Genomic DNA, 21,827 nt, shown 5'->3' on the forward strand with positions numbered 1-21,827 from the left:
ATATAGCACTGGGTCATGGGCATGCGGCTGGAGGTCAGCACAGTATCAGGGGTTAGAGGCAGGGTTATATAGCACTGGGTCATGGGCATGTGGCTGGAGGTCAGCACAGTATCAGGGGTTAGAGGCAGGGTTATATAGCACTGGGTCATGGGCATGTGGCTGGAGGTCAGCACAGTATCAGGGGTTAGAGGCAGGGTTATATAGCACTGGGTCATGGGCATGTGGCTGGAGGTCAGCACAGTATCAGGGGTTAGAGGCAGGGTTATATAGCACTGGGTCATGGGCATGCGGCTGGAGGTCAGCACAGTATCAGGGGTTAGAGGCAGGGTTATATAGCACTGGGTCATGGGCATGCGGCTGGAGGTCAGCACAGTATCAGGGGTTAGAGGCAGGGTTATATAGCACTGGGTCATGGGCATGTGGCTGGAGGTCAGCACAGTATCAGGGGTTAGAGGCAGGGTTATATAGCACTGGGTCATGGGCATGTGGCTGGAGGTCAGCACAGTATCAGGGGTTAGAGGCAGGGTTATATAGCACTGGGTCATGGGCATGCGGCTGGAGGTCAGCACAGTATCAGGGGTTAGAGGCAGGGTTCTATAGCACTGGGTCATGGAGGTCAGCACAGTATCAGGGGTTAGAGGCAGGGTTCTATAGCACTGGGTCATGGGCATGCGGCTGGAGGTCAGCACAGTATCAGGGGTTAGAGGCAGGGTTATATAGCACTGGGTCATGGGCATGCGGCTGGAGGTCAGCACAGTATCAGGGGTTAGAGGCAGGGTTCTATAGCACTGGGTCATGGGCATGCGGCTGGAGGTCAGCACAGTATCAGGGGTTAGAGGCAGGGTTATATAGCACTGGGTCGTGGGCATGCGGCTGGAGGTCAGCACAGTATCAGGGGTTAGAGGCAGGGTTATATAGCACTGGGTCGTGGGCATGCGGCTGGAGGTCAGCACAGTATCAGGGGTTAGAGGCAGGGTTATATAGCACTGGGTCGTGGGCATGCGGCTGGAGGTCAGCACAGTATCAGGGGTTAGAGGCAGGGTTATATAGCACTGGGTCATGGGCATGCGGCTGGAGGTCAGCACAGTATCAGGGGTTAGAGGCAGGGTTATATAGCACTGGGTTGTGGGCATGTGGCTGGAGGTCAGCACAGTATCAGGGGTTAGAGGCAGGGTTATATAGCACTGGGTCATGGGCATGTGGCTGGAGGTCAGCACAGTATCAGGGGTTAGAGGCAGGGTTCTATAGCACTGGGTCATGGGCATGTGGCTGGAGGTCAGCACAGTATCAGGGGTTAGAGGCAGGGTTATATAGCACTGGGTCATGGGCATGTGGCTGGAGGTCAGCACAGTATCAGGGGTTAGAGGCAGGGTTATATAGCACTGGGTCGTGGGCATGTGGCTGGAGGTCAGCACAGTATCAGGGGTTAGAGGCAGGGTTATATAGCACTGGGTCATGGGCATGTGGCTGGAGGTCAGCACAGTATCAGGGGTTAGAGGCAGGGTTATATAGCACTGGGTTGTGGGCATGTGGCTGGAGGTCAGCACAGTATCAGGGGTTAGAGGCAGGGTTATATAGCACTGGGTCATGGGCATGCGGCTGGAGGTCAGCACAGTATCAGGGGTTAGAGGCAGGGTTCTATAGCACTGGGTCATGGGCATGTGGCTGGAGGTCAGCACAGTATCAGGGGTTAGAGGCAGGGTTATATAGCACTGGGTCATGGGCATGCGGCTGGAGGTCAGCACAGTATCAGGGGTTAGAGGCAGGGTTCTATAGCACTGGGTCGTGGGCATGCGGCTGGAGGTCAGCACAGTATCAGGGGTTAGAGGCAGGGTTATATAGCACTGGGTCATGGGCATGTGGCTGGAGGTCAGCACAGTATCAGGGGTTAGAGGCAGGGTTATATAGCACTGGGTCATGGGCATGCGGCTGGAGGTCAGCACAGTATCAGGGGTTAGAGGCAGGGTTCTATAGCACTGGGTTGTGGGCATGCGGCTGGAGGTCAGCACAGTATCAGGGGTTAGAGGCAGGGTTCTATAGCACTGGGTTGTGGGCATGCGGCTGGAGGTCAGCACAGTATCAGGGGTTAGAGGCAGGGTTCTATAGCACTGGGTCATGGGCATGCGGTTGGAGGTCAGCACAGTATCAGGGGTTAGAGGCAGGGTTCTATAGCACTGGGTCGTGGGCATGCGGCTGGAGGTCAGCACAGTATCAGGGGTTAGAGGCAGGGTTCTATAGCACTGGGTCGTGGGCATGCGGTTGGAGGTCAGCACAGTATCAGGGGTTAGAGGCAGGGTTCTATAGCACTGGGTCGTGGGCATGCGGTTGGAGGTCAGCACAGTATCAGGGGTTAGAGGCAGGGTTCTATAGCACTGGGTTGTGGGCATGCGGCTGGAGGTCAGCACAGTATCAGGGGTTAGAGGCAGGGTTATATAGCACTGGGTCGTGGGCATGCGGTTGGAGGTCAGCACAGTATCAGGGGTTAGAGGCAGGGTTCTATAGCACTGGGTCATGGGCATGCGGCTGGAGGTCAGCACAGTATCAGGGGTTAGAGGCAGGGTTATATAGCACTGGGTCGTGGGCATGCGGCTGGAGGTCAGCACAGTATCAGGGGTTAGAGGCAGGGTTCTATAGCACTGGGTCGTGGGCATGCGGTTGGAGGTCAGCACAGTATCAGGGGTTAGAGGCAGGGTTCTATAGCACTGGGTCGTGGGCATGCGGCTGGAGGTCAGCACAGTATCAGGGGTTAGAGGCAGGGTTATATAGCACTGGGTCGTGGGCATGCGGTTGGAGGTCAGCACAGTATCAGGGGTTAGAGGCAGGGTTATATAGCACTGGGTCGTGGGCATGCGGCTGGAGGTCAGCACAGTATCAGGGGTTAGAGGCAGGGTTATATAGCACTGGGTCGTGGGCATGCGGTTGGAGGTCAGCACAGTATCAGGGGTTAGAGGCAGGGTTATATAGCACTGGGTCGTGGGCATGCGGTTGGAGGTCAGCACAGTATCAGGGGTTAGAGGCAGGGTTCTATAGCACTGGGTCATGGGCATGCGGCTGGAGGTCAGCACAGTATCAGGGGTTAGAGGCAGGGTTCTATAGCACTGGGTCATGGGCATGCGGCTGGAGGTCAGCACAGTATCAGGGGTTAGAGGCAGGGTTCTATAGCACTGGGTCATGGGCATGCGGCTGGAGGTCAGCACAGTATCAGGGGTTAGAGGCAGGGTTATATAGCACTGGGTCGTGGGCATGCGGCTGGAGGTCAGCACAGTATCAGGGGTTAGAGGCAGGGTTATATAGCACTGGGTCATGGGCATGCGGCTGGAGGTCAGCACAGTATCAGGGGTTAGAGGCAGGGTTATATAGCACTGGGTCGTGGGCATGCGGCTGGAGGTCAGCACAGTATCAGGGGTTAGAGGCAGGGTTATATAGCACTGGGTCGTGGGCATGCGGCTGGAGGTCAGCACAGTATCAGGGGTTAGAGGCAGGGTTATATAGCACTGGGTCGTGGGCATGCGGCTGGAGGTCAGCACAGTATCAGGGGTTAGAGGCAGGGTTATATAGCACTGGGTCGTGGGCATGCGGCTGGAGGTCAGCACAGTATCAGGGGTTAGAGGCAGGGTTATATAGCACTGGGTCGTGGGCATGCGGCTGGAGGTCAGCACAGTATCAGGGGTTAGAGGCAGGGTTCTATAGCACTGGGTCGTGGGCATGCGGCTGGAGGTCAGCACAGTATCAGGGGTTAGAGGCAGGGTTATATAGCACTGGGTCGTGGGCATGCGGCTGGAGGTCAGCACAGTATCAGGGGTTAGAGGCAGGGTTCACTTCTAAACACATTTTTTGTTGAATTCCTGGTAATTTTACAATCTTTTCTTTAACCAAAAACAACAACAACAACAAAAAATTCCCCCCAAAATTTTGGGGATCAAAATAAATCACTCGCTGGTCAGTTTTGGACATGGGCCACCTGATGCTGACCACTGACCCATATCGTCTACTGCTAGCAGAACTCTATGGGCCCTGGTCAAATGCAGTACAGTCTTTTAGTAATAGTGTTAAATCCTCTGTATCCTGTGTATGTGAACAATAAACATTGATTTGATGTTTGTCAGAACTAGTCGACTGTATGGGGAATAGAGTGCTACTTGGGACGCACACACTGTCACATGACTGACAGTCAGTTGGAGTTGCAGTCAGCCTCACAACGCCCAGAGGTTGGCTGCATAAATACAACACAAAGCCAAAGGTTTCTGAAATATAAACTCTCCCCATGTGTGATTCATTTCTCCTCACTATGGCTGCTCTCTTTTAAACCTACAGTATGTTAACGCGTTTACAGGTTAAACCTACAGTATGTTTACAGGTTAAACCTACAGTATGTAAACACGTTTATAGGTTAAACCTACAGTATGGTTATAGGTTAAACCTACAGTATGTTTATAGGTTAAACCTACAGTATGTTTACAGGTTAAACCTACAGTATGTTTACAGGTTAAACCTACAGTATGTTTACAGGTTAAACCTACAGTATGTTTACAGGTTAAACCTACAGTATGTTTACAGGTTAAACCTACAGTATGTAAACAGATTTACAGGTTAACCTACAGTATGTTTACAGGTTAAACCTACAGTATGTTTACAGGTTAAACCTACAGTATGTTTACAGGTTAAACCTACAGTATGTTTACAGGTTAAACCTACAGTATGTTTACAGGTTAAACCTACAGTATGTTTACAGGTTAAACCTACAGTATGTAAACAGGTTTACAGGTTAAATCTACAGTATGTTTACAGGTTAAACCTACAGTATGTTACAGGTTAAACCTACAGTATGTAAACAGGTTAAACCTACAGTATGTTTACAGGTTAAACCTACAGTATGTTTACAGGTTAAACCTACAGTATGTTTACAGGTTAAACCTACAGTATGTTTACAGGTTAAACCTACAGTATGTAAACAGATTTACAGGTTAACCTACAGTATGTTTACAGGTTAAACCTACAGTATGTTTACAGGTTAAACCTACAGTATGTTTACAGGTTAAACCTACAGTATGTTTACAGGTTAAACCTACAGTATGTTTACAGGTTAAACCTACAGTATGTTTACAGGTTAAACCTACAGTATGTAAACAGGTTTACAGGTTAAACCTACAGTATGTTACAGGTTAAACCTACAGTATGTAAACAGGTTAAACCTACAGTATGTTTACAGGTTAAACCTACAGTATGTTTACAGGTTAAACCTACAGTATGTTAACTAACACGTTTACAGGGTTTTCATATGTAGGGTTTACTTACACTCTAAAACAGGCCTTAACTACGTCCCAAAAGTCATCCTATCCTACTTTTTACCAGAGCCCTTTGGGCCCCTAGACAAAATTAGTGCACTATACAGTATAGGGAATAGGGTGCCATTTGGGACACACATAGGGTTTTCATATATAGGGTATAGTTACAGTTGTAAAACGTCCCGTTTGATCAAAAAGGCCTTATTTAGTGCTATGCTGACTCGCCACAATGTTTATTCGCCACTGTATCTTCATTATTTCTGTTTGCTGTGCTTGCACAATGATATCTACGTCCCAAATGGCACCCTATTCCCTATATAGTGCACTACTTTTGACCAGAGCCTCTATAGTGCACTACTTTTGACCAGGGCCCTTTGGGGTGTATTTTAGTTATTTTTATTTTACCTTTATTTTAACGAGGGAGTCACCGTTACAGGGTACCATTCAAAAGTAGTGCACTATTATATAGGCAATAGGGTGCCATTTGGGATGCAGATATCGTGTGGCTTCTTCATTCACCATTACTAAGGGAGGGAGGAAGGGAGGTTGGGAGGGAGGTTGGGAGGGAGGGAGGTTGGGAGGGTGGGAGGGAGGTTGGGAGGGAGGGAGGTTGGGAGGGTGGGAGGGAGGGAGGTTGGGAGGGAGGGAGGTTGGGAGGGAGGGAGGGTGGTTGGGAGGGAGGATTGGAGGGAGGGAGGGTGGTTGGGAGGGAGGATTGGAGGGAGGGAGGGAGGGTGGTTGGGAGGGAGGGAGGGAGGGTGGTTGGGAGGGAGGGAGGTTGGGAGGGAGGGTGGTTGGGAGGGAGGTTGGGAGGGAGGTTGGGAGGGAGGATGGGAGGGAGGGAGGATGGGAGGGAGGGAGGATGGGAGGGAGGGAGGATGGGAGGGAGGGAGGTTGGGAGGGAGGGAGGGAGGATGGGAGGGAGGGATGATGGGGGGAGGGAGGGAGGAGGAACAGCTAGTAGCTGACTACCCTGGAGGCTGAAGCAACAGCATCACACAATCAGGCTGTACTGGAATGATAATACAGTGCATGTAATATTAATCCCAGCTAACGCACCATCCCCACCCATTCTCCTCCCCATCCCTACACTCCTTCCTCTCTCTCACTGACTCATTCACATTCTCTTCCTCCATCCCTACACTCCTTCCTCTCTCTCACTGACTCATTCACATTCTCTTCCCCATCCCTACACTCCTTCCTCTCTCTCACTGACTCATTCACATTCTCCTCCCCATCCCTACACTCCTTCCTCTCTCTCACTGACTCATTCACATTCTCCTCCCCATCCCTACACTCCTTCCTCTCTCTCACTGACTCATTCACATTCTCTTCCTCCATCCCTACACTCCTTCCTCTCTCTCACTGACTCATTCACATTCTCTTCCTCCATCCCTACACTCCTTCCTCTCTCTCACTGACTCATTCACATTCTCTTCCTCCATCCCTACACTCCTTCCTCTCTCTCACTGACTCATTCACATTCTCTTCCTCCATCCCTACACTCCTTCCTCTCTTTCACTGACTCATTCACATTCTCTTCCTCCATCCCTACACTCCTTCCTCTCTCTCACTGACTCATTCACATTCTCTTCCTCCATCCCTACACTCCTTCCTCTCTCTCACTGACTCATTCACATTCTCTTCCTCCATCCCTACACTCCTTCCTCTCTCTCACTGACTCATTCACATTCTCTTTATCCAGGCGCTGTCTCCCCCTTTCTTTCAGTCACACCTCCCTCCTTCTCCTGTCTGTCTATCCTTCGTCTTTTCTCTCCAGATGGCCGTGAGAAGCCCCTGTCTTTCTTTCTTTCTCTTGCTCTGTCTCTTTCTCCACAGGTGACCGGTTAGTCGTTAGCGTTTGGATCAGTTTATGTTTAACTGATCCATCCTCTAATCAATCTCTACCTCTCTATCTGTCTCTACCTCTCTCTACCTCTCTACCTCTCTCTACCTCTCTACCTGTCTACCTGTCTCTACCTCTCTACCTCTCTACCTCTCTCTCTACCTCTCTACCTCTCAATTCAATTCAATTCAAGGGCTCTACCTCTCTACCTCTCTCTACCTGTCTACCTGTCTACCTGTCTCTACCTCTCTACCTCTCTCTCTACCTCTCTCTACCTCTCTACCTGTCTACCTGTCTCTACCTCTCTACCTGTCTACCTGTCTCTACCTCTCTACCTCTCTCGCTACCTCTCTACCTCTCTCTACCTCTCTACCTCTCTCTACCTCTCTACCTGTCTACCTGTCTCTACCTCTCTACCTCTCTCTCTACCTCTCTATCTGTCTCTCTGTCTCTACCTCTCTCTCTACCTCTCTCTACCTCTCTCTCTACCTCTCTCTCTACCTCACTTCCTCTCTTTCTACCTCTCTATCTGTCTCTACCTCTCTCTCTACCTCTCTCTGTCTCTACCTCTCTCTCTACCTGTCTACCTGTCTCTCTACCTGTCTCCCTACCTGTCTCTCTACCTCTCTACCTGTCTCTATACCCATCTCTGTCTCTCTACCTCTCTACCTGTCTCTATACCCATCTCTACATGTCTCTCTACATGTCTCTCTACATGTCTCTCCACCTGCCTCTACCTGTCTCTATACCCATCTCTACATGTCTCTCTACATGTCTCTCTACCTGCCTCTACCTGTCTCTATACCCATCTCTAACTGTCTCTATACCCATCTCTACCCGTCTCTCTACCCGTCTCTCTACCCGTCTCTCTACCTGTCTCTCTACCCGTCTCTACCTCTCTACCTGTCTCTCTACCTGTCTCTACCTGTCTCTCTACCTGTCTCTACCCATCTCTCTACCTGTCTCTCTACCTCTCTACATGTCCCTATACCCATCTATACTTGTCTCTCTACTTCTCTACCTGTCTCTTCCTCTCTACTTCTCTCTGCCTGTCTCTCTGCCTGTCTCTCTGCCTGTCTCTCTGTCTGTCAGTGAGCTGTGTTAGTATTCAGGCAGGGACATAGCTCCTAAACCTCTCCCTAGTCACCTTCGGACTAATTTCTCTGTCTGTCAGTGAGCTGTGTTAGTATTCAGGCAGGGACATAGCTCCTACACCCCTCCCTAGTCACCTTCTGACTGATTTATCTGGCTGCATCCGAAATGGCACCCTGTTCCCTATGGGCACTGGTCAAAAGTAGTGCACTATATAGGTATGGGCACTGGTCAAAAGTTGTGCACTATATAGGTATGGGCACTGGTAAAAAGTAGTGCACTATATACGTATAGGCACTGGTAAAAAGTAGTGCACTATATAGGTATGGGCCCTGGTAAAAAGTAGTAACTCACTAACTACGAATTTGGTCAAATGTCTTTGATCTGTTGTAATGACACAAGAACAAGCCAGTTGATCAGAATATATCATGGAGTGTCAGAAATTGCTGTCTGTCTAGACAGAAAAATACTTTGAAGTCAGATTTACCCTTTGGTGTGCACTGCAGTAACAGGGTACAGGGTACCTACCCTGTCCATAGTCACTGTAACTAGAGCCATGTACCTACCCTGTACCCTGTCCATAGTCACTGTGACTAGAGCCATGTACCTACCCTGTACCCTGTCCATAGTCACTGTAACTAGAGCCATGTACCTACCCTGTACCCTGTCCATAGTCACTGTGACTAGAGCCATGTACCTACCCTGTACCCTGTCCATAGTCACTGTAACTAGAGCCATGTACCTACCCTGTACCCTGTCATAGTCACTGTGACTAGAGCCATGTACCTACCCTGTACCCTGTCCGTAGTCACTGTAACTAGAGCCATGTACCTACCCTGTACCATGTCCATAGCCACTATAACTAGAGCCATGTACCTACCCTGTACCCTGCCATAGTCACTGTAACTAGAGCCATGTACCTACCCTGTACCCTGTCCATAGTCACTGTAACTAGAGCCATGTACCAACCCTGTACCCTGCCATAGTCACTGTAACTAGAGCCATGTACCTACCCTGTACCCTGTCCATAGTCACTGTAACTAAAGCCATGTGCCTACCCTGTACCCTGTCCATAGTCACTATAACTAGAGATATGTACCTACCCTGTACCCTGTCCATAGTCACTGTAACTAGAGCCATGTACCTACCCTGTACCCTGTCCATAGTCACAGTAACTAGAGCCATGTACCTACCCTGTACCCTGTCCATAGTCACTGTATCTAGAGCCATGTACCTACCCTGTGCCCTGTCCATAGTCACTGTAACTAGAGCCATGTACCTACCCTGTACACTGTCCGTAGTCACTGTAACTAGAGCCATGTACCTACCCTGTACCCTGTCCATAGTCACTGTAACTAGAGCCATGTACCTACCCTGTACCCTGTCCATAGCTACTATAACTAGAGCCATGTACCTACCCTGTACCCTGTCCATAGTCACTATAACTAGAGCCATGTACCTACCCTGTACCCTGTCCATAGTCACTGTAACTAGAGCCATGTACCTACCCTGTACCCTGTCCATAGTCACTGTAACTAGAGCCATGTACCTACCCTGTACCCTGTCCATAGTCACTGTAACTAGAGCCATGTACCTACCCTGTACCCTGTCCATAGTCACTATAACTAGAGCCATGTACCTACCCTTTACCTTGTCCATAGTCACTGTAACTAGAGCCATGTACCTACCCTGTACCCTGTGCATAGTCACTGTGACTAGAGCCATGTACCTACCCTGTACCCTGTCCATAGCCACTATAACTAGAGCCATGTACCTACCCTGTACCCTGTCCATAGCCACTATAACTAGAGCCATGTACCTACCCTGTCCATAGTCACTGTAACTAGAGCCATGTACCCTATCCTGTACCCTGTCCATAGCCACTATAACTAGAGCCATGTACCTACCCTGTACCCTGTCCATAGCCACTATAACTAGAGCCATGTACCTACCCTGTACCCTGTCCATAGTCACTGTAACTAGAGCCATGTACCTACCCTGTACCCTGTCCATAGCTACTATAACTAGAGCCATGTACCTACCCTGTACCCTGTCCATAGTCACTGTAACTAGAGCCATGTACCTACCCTGTACCCTGTCCATAGTCACTGTAACTAGAGCCATATACCTACCCTGTACCCTGTCCATAGTCACTGTAACTAGAGCCATGTACCTACCCTGTACCCTGTCCATAGCCACTGTAACTAGAGCCATGTACCTACCCTGTACCCTGTCCATAGCCACTGTAACTAGAGCCATGTACCTACCCTGTACCCTGCCATAGTCACTGTAACTAGAGCCATGTACCTACCCTGTACCCTGCCATAGTCACTGTAACTAGAGCCATGTACCTACCCTGTACCCTGTCCATAGTCACTGTAACTAAAGCCATGTACCTACCCTGTACCCTGTCCATAGTCACTATAACTAGAGATATGTACCTACCCTGTACCCTGTCCATAGTCACTGTAACTAGAGCCATGTACCTACCCTGTACCCTGTCCATAGTCACAGTAACTAGAGCCATGTACCTACCCTGTACCCTGTCCATAGTCACTGTATCTAGAGCCATTTACCTACCCTGTGCCCTGTCCATAGTCACTATAACTAGAGCCATGTACCTACCCTGTACCCTGTCCATAGTCACTGTAACTAGAGCCATGTACCTACCCTGTACCCTGTCCATAGTCACTGTAACTAGAGCCATGTACCTACCCTGTACCCTGTCCATAGCTACTATAACTAGAGCCATGTACCTACCCTGTACCCTGTCCATAGTCACTATAACTAGAGCCATGTATCAACCCTGTACCCTGTCCATAGTCACTGTAACTAGAGCCATGTACCTACCCTGTACCCTGTCCATAGTCACTGTAACTAGAGCCATGTACCTACCCTGTACCCTGTCCATAGTCACTGTAACTAGAGCCATGTACCTACCCTGTACCCTGTCCATACTCACTATAACTAGAGCCATGTACCTACCCTTTACCTTGTCCATAGTCACTGTAACTAGAGCTATGTACCTACCCTGTACCCTGTCCATAGTCACTGTGACTAGAGCCATGTACCTACCCTGTACCCTGTCCATAGCCACTATAACTAGAGCCATGTACCTACCCTGTACCCTGTCCATAGCCACTATAACTAGAGCCATGTACCTACCCTGTCCATAGTCACTGTAACTAGAGCCATGTACCCTACCCTGTACCCTGTCCATAGCCACTATAACTAGAGCCATGTACCTACCCTGTACCCTGTCCATAGCCACTATAACTAGAGCCATGTACCTACCCTGTACCCTGTCCATAGTCACTGTAACTAGAGCCATGTACCTACCCTGTACCCTGTCCATAGCTACTATAACTAGAGCCATGTACCTACCCTGTACCCTGTCCATAGTCACTGTAACTAGAGCCATGTACCTACCCTGTACCCTGTCCATAGTCACTGTAACTAGAGCCATGTACCTACCCTGTACCCTGTCCATAGTCACTGTAACTAGAGCCATGTACCTACCCTGTACCCTGTCCATAGCCACTGTAACTAGAGCCATGTACCTACCCTGTACCCTGTCCATAGCCACTATAACTAGAGCCATGTACCTACCCTGTCCATAGTCACTGTAACTAGAGCCATGTACCTACCCTGTACCCTGTCCATAGTCACTGTAACTAGAGCCATGTACCTACCCTGTACCCTGTCCATAGTCACTGTAACTAGAGCCATGTACCTACCCTGTACCCTGTCCATAGCCACTGTAACTAGAGCCATGTACCTACCCTGTACCCTGTCCATAGCAGCCCAGTGTATATTTCTACTACAGTTTATTTTTTAGTCATTCAATTAGATTCCTCTGACCTTTTCCTTTTCTCTCAGAAGCCACTTTTCTCCGCTGTATTTTCCGTAAAGACCGTGGCTGAGTCCCCAATGGCAGCCCTATTCTATTTAGTGTGTATTCATTTTAAACCAGGGCCCATAGGGTTCTGGCCAAAAGCAGTGCAGTATATAGAGAATAGGGGGCCATTTGGGATATACCCTATGCCCTTACCCCTTGAGTTTCATCTTACTTACAATATACCCCTAGAAATAGTAACCACCTGTGGGTGGCCTCTCTCTCTCCAGTGGCCTTACCTTCCCAGCCCTCTCTCTCTCCAGTGGCCTTACCTTCCCAGCCCTCTCTCTCTCCCTGTGGCCTTACCTTCCCAGCCCTCTCTCTCTCCCTGTGGCCTTACCTTCCCAGCCCTCTCTCTCTCCCTGTGGCCTTACCTTCCCAGCCCTCTCTCTCTCCCTGTGGCCTTACCTTCCCAGCCCTCTCTCTCTCCCTGTGGCCTTACCTTCCCAGCCCTCTCTCTCTCCAGTGGCCTTACCTTCCCAGCCCTCTTTCCCTCCAGTGGCCTTACCTTCCCAGCCCTCTCTCTCTCCAGTGGCCTTATCTTCCCAGCCCTCTCTCTCTCCAGTGGCCTTACCTTCCCAGCCCTCTCTCTCTCCAGTGGCCTTACCTTCCCAGCCCACTCACATGTATTTAGCTGCAGTAAGATGAGGGTTTTCAGAAATATGTTATTTGCTATCATTATCAAGGTCCATTCTATAGTGCTGATGAATGAGTGAGTGAACTGATGCACGTGTGAATTGTGTTGATTCATTGTTGATTCAGTGACAAGCTGAATGTGAGATGGGTAGCAGGCAAGATGTGTTGATTCAGTGTCGATTCAGTGTTGATTCAGTGACAAGCTGAATGTGAGATGCATATCAGTCCTGTCTCTAACTCAAAGATGCTTGTTTTGTCACCCCTTGCAGCTCTGGAGACCTCCCCCCGTCACTTGCCTCCCCCTTACCTCCTAAATGTACCTCTGTCTCTTTTCCTCCTAAATGTACCTCTATCTCTTTTCCTCCTAAATGTACCTCTCTCTATCTCTTTTCCTCCTAAATGTACCACTCTCTGTCTCTTTTCCTCCTAAATGTACCTCTCTCTATCGCTTTTCCTCCTAAATGTACCTCTATCGCTTTTCCTCCTAAATGTACCTCTCTCTATCTCTTTTCCTCCTAAATGTACCTCTCTCTGTCTCTTTTCCTCCTAAATGTACCTCTCTCTGTCTCTTTTCCTCCTAAATGTACCTCTCTCTGTCTCTTTTCCTCCTAAATGTACCTCTCTTCTCTTCTCTGATGTAAATACCTCCCTCCAATCCTAATCCATCTGTTTCCTAATTTTTAACACGGCCATCTCTCCCCCATGTCCTCTGTGCTAAAACACCTCTCCTCTCTCCTCCCTCTCTCCTCTCCCCCTCTCTCTCCTCCACTCTCCTCCCTCTCCCCCTCTCTCCTTTGTCACACTCCTCCTTTCCTGCTGAAGTGACTCCTCTCCTCCCCTCTTCCCTCCTCCTCTCCACAGGTCCCTGTTCTCTCCATCGGGGACCCGTCCAAGCTGAAGGCCGCCGCCTCAGAAAAGAAGAAGCAGGAGTCACGCAAGGATAAGAAATAGGATACGGAGAGCAGAGAGCTAGAGCCCCAAAACACAGCCCACACAGCCCACACAGCCCAGCACAAAGCACTGAGACAGCCAGGGAGAGCAGGAACAGGGGGAGGGGACTCGCCCAAGGGGGAGAGGCCTGACAGGGTGCTGATGACCATTGAGCTGGAGCTCTCCAAGGGGGACAAAGGGGGGGAGGGGAATGGGGGTGGGTCTGCCTCAGCCAAATCAGCCAGTTTCCTGTCCCAGCTCGCCAAAAAACTGACCCTGAAATAAGTGAATGAGACAGACAGGGGTTTTAAACGGAGGACGATACTGTCCGAAATCATACTGGAGAGAGAGGCAGAGGAGGGTCTTCGAGAGGCGGTCCTAATGAACTAGTACCCTATTCCTTATATAGTACACTACTTTAGACCAGAGCCCTATAGGTAGCAGTGCACTATATAGGGACTAGGGTGCAGTTTGGGAGGCAGAGTAAGTCTGTCTAGTACAGTATATTCCTTCCCACGAGATCTAAGCCTTTACAACTGAAACGATCATCATTAGGGTCTTAATGCCACGCTGAGGAGAACATAGACACAATACTGAGGAGAACATGGACACAATACTGAGGAGAACATGGACACAATACTGAGGAGAACATAGACACAATACTGAGGAGAACATATACACAATACTGAGGAGAACATGGACACAATACTGAGGAGAACATGGACACAATACTGAGGAGAACATGGACACAATACTGAGGAGAACATGGACACAATACCTGACTGCTGGTTGGATAACAACATCTGACTGCTGGTTGGATAACAACATCTGACTGCTGGGTGGATAACAACATCTGACTGCTGGTTGGATAACAACATCTGACTGCTGGTTGGATAACAACATCTGACTGCTGGTTGGATAACAACATCTGACTGCTGGTTGGATAACAACACCTGACTGCTGGTTGGATAACAACATCTGACTGCTGGTTGGATAACAACACCTGACTGCTGGTTGGATAACAACATCTGACTGCTGGTTGGATAACAACATCTGACTGCTGGTTGGATAACAACATCTGACTGCTGGTTGGATAACAACACCTGACTGCTGGTTGGATAACAACACCTGACTGCTGGTTGGATAACAACACCTGACTGCTGGTTGGATACATCTGAAAAGCTTTGTTTCCATCCTGTCATCGTAGATTTGATGCAAGGCAGTATTTCTCTACCACGTCTGTCTGACACTCATCACAACGGTCCTGGATACAGGGACAACCCAATTTGTTATTTCCAGCTGTGTCCCAAATGGCATCTTTTGCCCTACATAGTGCACTCTGGGCCTTGGTCAAAAGTAGTGCACTGTGTAAGGAATGGGGTGCCATTTGGGAGACAGTCTGCCTTCCCCTCACACTGGCGTTCTCTCTTTCCCTTTCCTCCTTTCAGTGGACCACGTTGCATTCAGACTCTTCTCATTGAAACAGTTCAAGTGGTTTTAAAAACTTTTAATGCTAACTCTTTCACATCCTCTCTTCCCTATTTATCTTCCCCTCTCTCTCTTTCCCCCTCTCTCTCCCCTCCCACTCCCTCTGTCTCTTTCTCTTTCTCTCTCTCCCCTGTCTCTTTCTCTCTCTCCCCTGTCTCTTTCTCTCTCCCCCTCTCTCTCCCCTCCCACTCGCTCTATCTCCCCCTGTCTCTTTCTCTCTCTCCCCTGTCTCTTTCTCTCTCTCCCCCTCTCTCTCCCCTGTCTCTCCCTCTCTCACCCTCCCTCTCCCCCTGTCTCTCCCCCTGTCTCTCCCTCTCTCTCCCCCTCTCTCTCCCTCTCTCCCCTGTCACTCCCCCCTCTCTCTCCCTCTCTATCTCCCTCTCTCCCTCTCTCCCCTGTCTCTTTCTCTCTCTCCCCTGTCTCCTTCTCTCTCTTTCCCCCTCTCTCTCCCCTCCCACTCGCTCTATCTCCCCCTGTCTCTTTCTCTCTCTCCCCTGTCTCTTTCTCTCTCTCCCCTGTCTCTTTCTCTCTCTCCCCTGTCTTTCTCTCTCTCCCCTCCCACTCGCTCTATCTCCCCCTGTCTCTTTCTCTCTCTCCCCTGTCTCTTTCTCTCTCTCCCCTGTCTCTTTCTCTCTCTCCCCTTGTCTCTTTCTCTCTGTCACCCTCCCACTCGCTCTATCTCCCCCTGTCTCTTTCTCTCTCTCCCCTGTCTCTTTCTTTCTCTCCACTGTCTCCTTCTCTCTCCCCTCCCACTCGCTCTATCTCCCCCTGTCTCTTTCTCTCTCTCCCCTGTCTCTTTCTTTCTCTCCACTGTCTCCTTCTCTCTCCCCCTCTCTCTCCCCCCACTCGCTCTATCTCCCCCTGTCTCTTTCTCTCTCCCCCTCTATCTCATTTCCCTTATCTCTTTCTCTCCAATAGATTTTATGAATCTTATTTCTCAAGGTCTTGATTTCCTTCCACCTGACTGCTTCAGCTTCCATAGACCACACCCCTTTAGACCACACACATTTAGACCACACCTCTTCAGGCCACACCCCTTCCCCATCTGCTCCACCTCCTGAGTGCACTTGTCCTATCTCATTAAGCCCTATGAAAGACTAGTCCTATCAAACTCAGTGTCTCCTCTGTAGAATATACAACACATAACCCCTCCAGCTAGCATCAAGTAGAGCTGACCCAGTATAGACACGCAGTGTAATATATGGACCCTGCTAATGTAGAGATACTAATGACTTCAGGGAGGGGTCAAATAGTTCCTGAAATTTCTATTAATGTTTCCTGCTGCTGGTTGCTTAGCTCAATGTCTCAATCAGATCAGATGAGAGTGGTGCGGAAAGAGCGTGTGAGAGCACCCTGCACTGACGAGTCAGACGAGTCAGAGAAATATGATTCCAAGCTCTTAGCTTGTGTCGATGGGTTCAACCTGTAGTTCATTTCACCGGGTGATTCAATCCCTTCACATTTGAGCTAATGGAGGTCATAGTTCTACACTGGGCTGTGCTCTGCTGCTTGGCTGTCAGTGCATGCTGAAGGTTAGGTTATTTCTGGCTCCATAAGGGCGTATACAGGATTACTGTAACAGCTGCAAAACAGGAAAATACTTGTTTGTTTATGACTGAGAGTATGTCCCAAATATCATGCTATTCTCTCTGTTGTTGTGACTGAGAGTATGTCCTGAATGGCATTCTATTCTCTCTGTTGTTGTGACTGAGAGTATGTCCCAAATATCATGCTATTCTCTCTGTTGTTGTGACTGAGAGTATGTCCTGAATGGCATGCTATTCTCTCTGTTGTTGTGACTGAGAGTATGTCCCAAATATCATGCTATTCTCTCTTTGTTGTGACTGAGAGTATGTCCCAAATATCATGCTATTCTCTCTGTTGTTGTGACTGAGAGTATGTCCTGAATGGCATTCTATTATCTCTGTTGTTGTGACTGAGAGTATGTCCTGAATGGCATTCTATTCTCTCTGTTGTTGTGACTGAGAGTATGTCCTGAATGGCATTCTATTCTCTCTGTTGTTGTGACTGAGAGTATGTTCTGAATGGCATTCTATTCTCTCTGTTGTTGTGACTGAGAGTATGTCCTGAATGGCACTCTATTCTCTCTGTTGTTGTGACTGAGAGTATGTCCTGAATGGCATTCTATTCTCTCTGTTGTTGTGACTGAGTCCATGAAATGATGTCACATTGACAGCCAGTGGACATTCTCAGGCCATGACAACAGAGGGATACCAACAAGTGATTTATCCTTATACTCCTCCAGGTTATTTTGGTCCCGTTAATCCCTCCTGCATGTGTCTCCCCCACTCAGATCATTATTTTAGCACTTGCTGGCAACTGGATCTCTCTCTCTGTCTGTCTCTTTCTCTCTCTCTCTCTGTCTCTTCCTCTCTCTCTCTCTCTCTCTCTCTCTCTCTCTCTCTCTCTCTCTCTCTCTCTCTCTCTCTCTCTCACTCTCTCTCTCTCTCTCACTCACACACAGACACACACTCTCTCTCTATCCTTTAGTGACACTAAACTATGTTCCCTCATAGATTACCCAATCCACTCTCCACTCTATACTTAAGCCTCTTCTATCTGTATAGATACAGACTCTATCAGATCTATTCTATCTTTATAGATTTAGACTGTATCAGACCTCTTCTATCTGTATAGATACAGACTGTATCAGACCTCTTCTATCTGTATAGATACAGACTGTATCAGACCTCTTCTATCTGTATAGATACAGACTGTATCAGATCTATTCTATCTGTATAGATACAGACTGTATCAGACCTCTTCTATCTGTATAGATATAGACTGTATCAGACCTCTTCTATCTGTATAGATATAGACTGTATCAGACCTCTTCTATCTGTATAGATATAGACTGTATCAGACCTCTTCTATCTGTATAGATATAGACTGTATCAGACCTCTTCTATCTGTATAGATACAGACTGTATCAGACCTCTTCTATCTGTATAGATATAGACTGTATCAGACCTCTTCTATCTGTATAGATATAGACTGTATCAGACCTCTTCTATCTGTATAGATATAGACTGTATCAGACAAAGGCAGACCCATCTCAAGCAAACTCAGCAATTCTTTATTTTTCTTCTTCTTCTTCCTCCTCTTCTTCCTCATCTTCTCTCTTTTTCAAACTCAGTGATGGACACCTCTCCTCTCCTCCACCCCCCTGATCACCAACACCCCTCTCACTCCCCCACCAATACCACCACACCCCTGCACGTTCATTCACCCACCATTTCTGCTGGTTGGAATGCCACGTCGCTGTCTTCTGCCCAACTATTGGCCAGGGATGGAAACTGTGCAGAATCATCCTCGTTAGTTCTCATTGAAGACTTAAATTTAGCTATAGCTCTCTGCCGGTGGCAAAAGTGTTATGTTTTATGTGTCTATGTGTCTAGTCAGACTGTCATGTCAAACAAAAGATGAGGGGAAAAACTGTGTATATGTATGTCACCCTAAAGTAAATAGTTATACATTACATTTTATGCACGGAAACACATGGAGACCATGTTTTGTTTGAGAGAGGCAGACATGTGATAGATCTTCTTATGACATTTAATCACATTTCTGCCCTTGTATCTGGAGGGGGATTCTGTGTGGCTGTTCATTTCTTTTGGTGCATGTTTTCCAGGTGCGGAAAATAAAGTCCTTTTTCATTTCAGGTGTTGGTAAACTGCATGGGGCTACAGGAGGCACTGACACAGTGAGGGGGAGATTATGGGGAGGACAAGGGAGGTAAACTTCAGATGTTGCCCGTGGTAATGTGATTGGAAAAAAAGAAGGTGGTTGCTGGGATGAAGATACTTTTGGCGAGAGAGACTTATCTTGTGTGTTAAGTCAAACCAAAGTCCATATGTATCAGTAAAGATAAGGCCTCAGCTTTCTCTTTCAAGATCCTTACCCTGAGCTTCTGTTCTGAAGGATTGTTAGGCTATGCAAGGTGGTTAGTGTAGTTCTGAACGCTTGTTAGGGTATGCATGGTGGTTAGTGTAGTTCTGAATGATTGTTAGGATATGCATGGTGGTTAGTGTAGTTCTGAATGTTTGATAGGCTATGCATGGTGGTTAGTGTAGTTCTGAACGCTTGATAGGCTATGCATGGTGGTTAGTGTAGTTCTGAACGCTTGTTAGGGTATGCATGGTGGTTAGTGTAGTTCTGAATGTTTGATAGGCTATGCATGGTGGTTAGTGTAGTTCTGAACGCTTGATAGGCTATGCATGGTGGTTAGTGTAGTTCTGAACGCTTGATAGGCTATGCATGGTGGTTAGTGTAGTTCTGAATGATTGTTAGGATATGCATGGCGGTTAGTGTAGTTATGAACGCTTGATAGGCTATGCATGGTGGTTAGTGTAGTTCTGAATGTTTGTTAGGGTATGCATGGCAGTTAGTGTAGTTCTGAATGATTGTCAGGCTATGCATGGTGGTTAGTGTAGTTCTGAATGTTTGTTAGGGTATGCATGGAAGTTAGTGTAGTTCTGAATGATTGTTAGGATATGCATGGTGGTTAGTGTATTTCTGAATGATTGTTAGGATATGCATGGTGGTTAGTGTAGTTCTGAATGATTGTTAGGATATGCATGGTGGTTAGTGTAGTTCTGAATGTTTGTTAGGGTATGCATGGTGGTTAGTGTAGTTCTGAATGATTGTTAGGATATGCATGGTGGTTAGTGTAGTTCTGAATGTTTGTTAGGATATGCATGGTGGTTAGTGTAGTTCTGAATGCGCTCTATTCTTTTAGCTGTGGTCATAGGGAGTGAGCTAGTGTGACGCACACCACGGTTCATTAAGGCAACAGGAACTAGATATCTCTGTTTACCTCAATGCTGTTTAACCAACTATCCATCATCCATGTTTCTTTCATTCCTCTTTCAGTACGGCCACACAGACTCCTGATACAATACTACAAACTGCATTCAAATGTCTTCACACTGTTTTGTTGGATGTATAGTTTGTTGTGTACTGCATTAGTTTAGGTTGTTAGATAACATTCCTTTCTTAGAAATTTTAAGCGTCTTACATTTTTATTTAATTTTTATGCTTATAATTGAAGTGTACTAGTAATATAAATTCTACAGTCATGTAAAATGGGTTGTAACAGGAAGGTAAATAAAAATTAAAGCATCAAACGCATCTCGGTTGTATAAGAAGAATAAAATCAACTCAAATTAAAAATGTCTATTCTCCATGTCTGTTTGAGTCAAATATGTTCTGATAAGCCATTGGATCATTTATTTCAGGGATCGAGGTATGGGGCCACAAACAATCTGAGCGCATCATGAGGGGGCCGCAGTGGCTCCCGGGTCTGCATACCCAGACATGCAATCAGAGCCGGCCTTAGACTTTTTGGAGGCCCTAAGTGACATGTTGTTGCCCCCCCCACCCACCTTGCGAGCAAAACATTTTAGGGGCCCCCATCTTGACACCAGAGTGAAACATTCCTAGTTTTACAGGTAATTCTATTCTGCATATTTTGCCATGGGGAGTGTAGAAAATGTTTCAGTTTTTAAGCAAATTTACTGCAATTCGACAAATTTTGCCATGAGGAGGGAGAAGAATTAGCAGTTTTATAACTCATTTCCTGCAATTCTACACATGTTGTCATGAGGTGGAGCAAACTGTTTGCACACACATTTCTACCCTTGTACATGGAGGGGGATTCTGTGTGTTTATCTTTTTTTTTGTGCATGTTTTCCAGGTGCGGAAAATAAATCCTTTTCCATTTCAGGTGTTGGTAAACTGCATGGGGCTACAGGAGGCACTGACACAGTGAGGGGGAGATTATGGGGAGGACAAGGGAGGTAAACTTCAGATGTTGCCCGTGGTAATGTGATTGGAAAAAAAGAAGGTGGTTGCTGGGATGAAGATACTTTTGGCGAGAGAGACTTATCTTGTGTGTTAAGTCAAACCAAAGTCCATACAGTGGGGCAAAAAAGTATTTAGTCAGCCACCAATTGTGCAAGTTCTCCCACTTAAAAAGATGAGAGAGGCCTGTAATTTTCATCATAGGTACACTTCAACTATGACAGACAAAATGAAAAGACACATGTATAAAAGACACATGTCCACAACCTCAAACAGTCACACTCCAAACTCCACTATGGCCAAGACCAAAGAGCTGTCAAAGGACACCAGAAACAAAATTGTAGACCTGCACCAGGCTGGGAAGACTGAATCTGCAATAGGTAAGCAGCTTGGTTTGAAGAAATCAACTGTGGGAGCAATTATTAGGAAATGGAAGACATACAAGACCACTGATAATCTCCCTCGATCTGGGGCTCCATGCAAGATCTCACCCCGTGGGGTCAAAATGATCACAAGAACGGTGAGCAAAAATCCCAGAACCACACGGGGGGACCTAGTGAATGACCTGCAGAGAGCTGGGACAAAAGTAACAAAGCCTACCATCAGTTACACACTAGGGACTCAAATTCTGCAGTGCCAGACGTGTCCCCCTGCTGAAGGCAGTACATGTCCAGCCCAGTCTGAAGTTTGCTAAAGAGCATTTGGATGATCCAGAAGAAGATTGGGAGAATGTCATATGGTCAGATGAAACCAAAATATAACTTTTTGGTAAAAACTCAACTCGTCGTGTTTGGAGGACAAAGAATGCTGAGTTGCATCCAAAGAACACCAT

The 21,827-nt window shown here is 47.7% G+C and overlaps 1 protein-coding gene across 3 annotated transcripts in view; it reads left to right on the forward strand.

Moving 5' to 3' along the window:
* Window positions 1–20,378, forward strand: part of LOC109874690 (myelin protein P0-like) — a 32,307-nt gene extending 11,929 nt beyond the window's left edge. Inside the window, exon 6 of one of the 3 annotated variants that reach the window (XM_020466720.2) lies at window positions 18,330–20,378. In XM_020466720.2, the coding sequence (XP_020322309.1) occupies window positions 18,330–18,332 (3 nt within the window). In that variant the 3' untranslated portion in view covers window positions 18,333–20,378. Of the gene's footprint in view, window positions 1–13,023; window positions 13,571–13,615 lie in introns of those variants that run through there. The other 2 variants (XM_020466718.2, XM_020466719.2) reach the window with 2 other exon arrangements.
* Window positions 20,379–21,827: the final 1,449 nt, after the last annotated feature.

This window comes from Oncorhynchus kisutch, linkage group LG30, assembly GCF_002021735.2.
Source record: "Oncorhynchus kisutch isolate 150728-3 linkage group LG30, Okis_V2, whole genome shotgun sequence".
Taxonomy (NCBI): domain Eukaryota; kingdom Metazoa; phylum Chordata; class Actinopteri; order Salmoniformes; family Salmonidae; genus Oncorhynchus; species Oncorhynchus kisutch.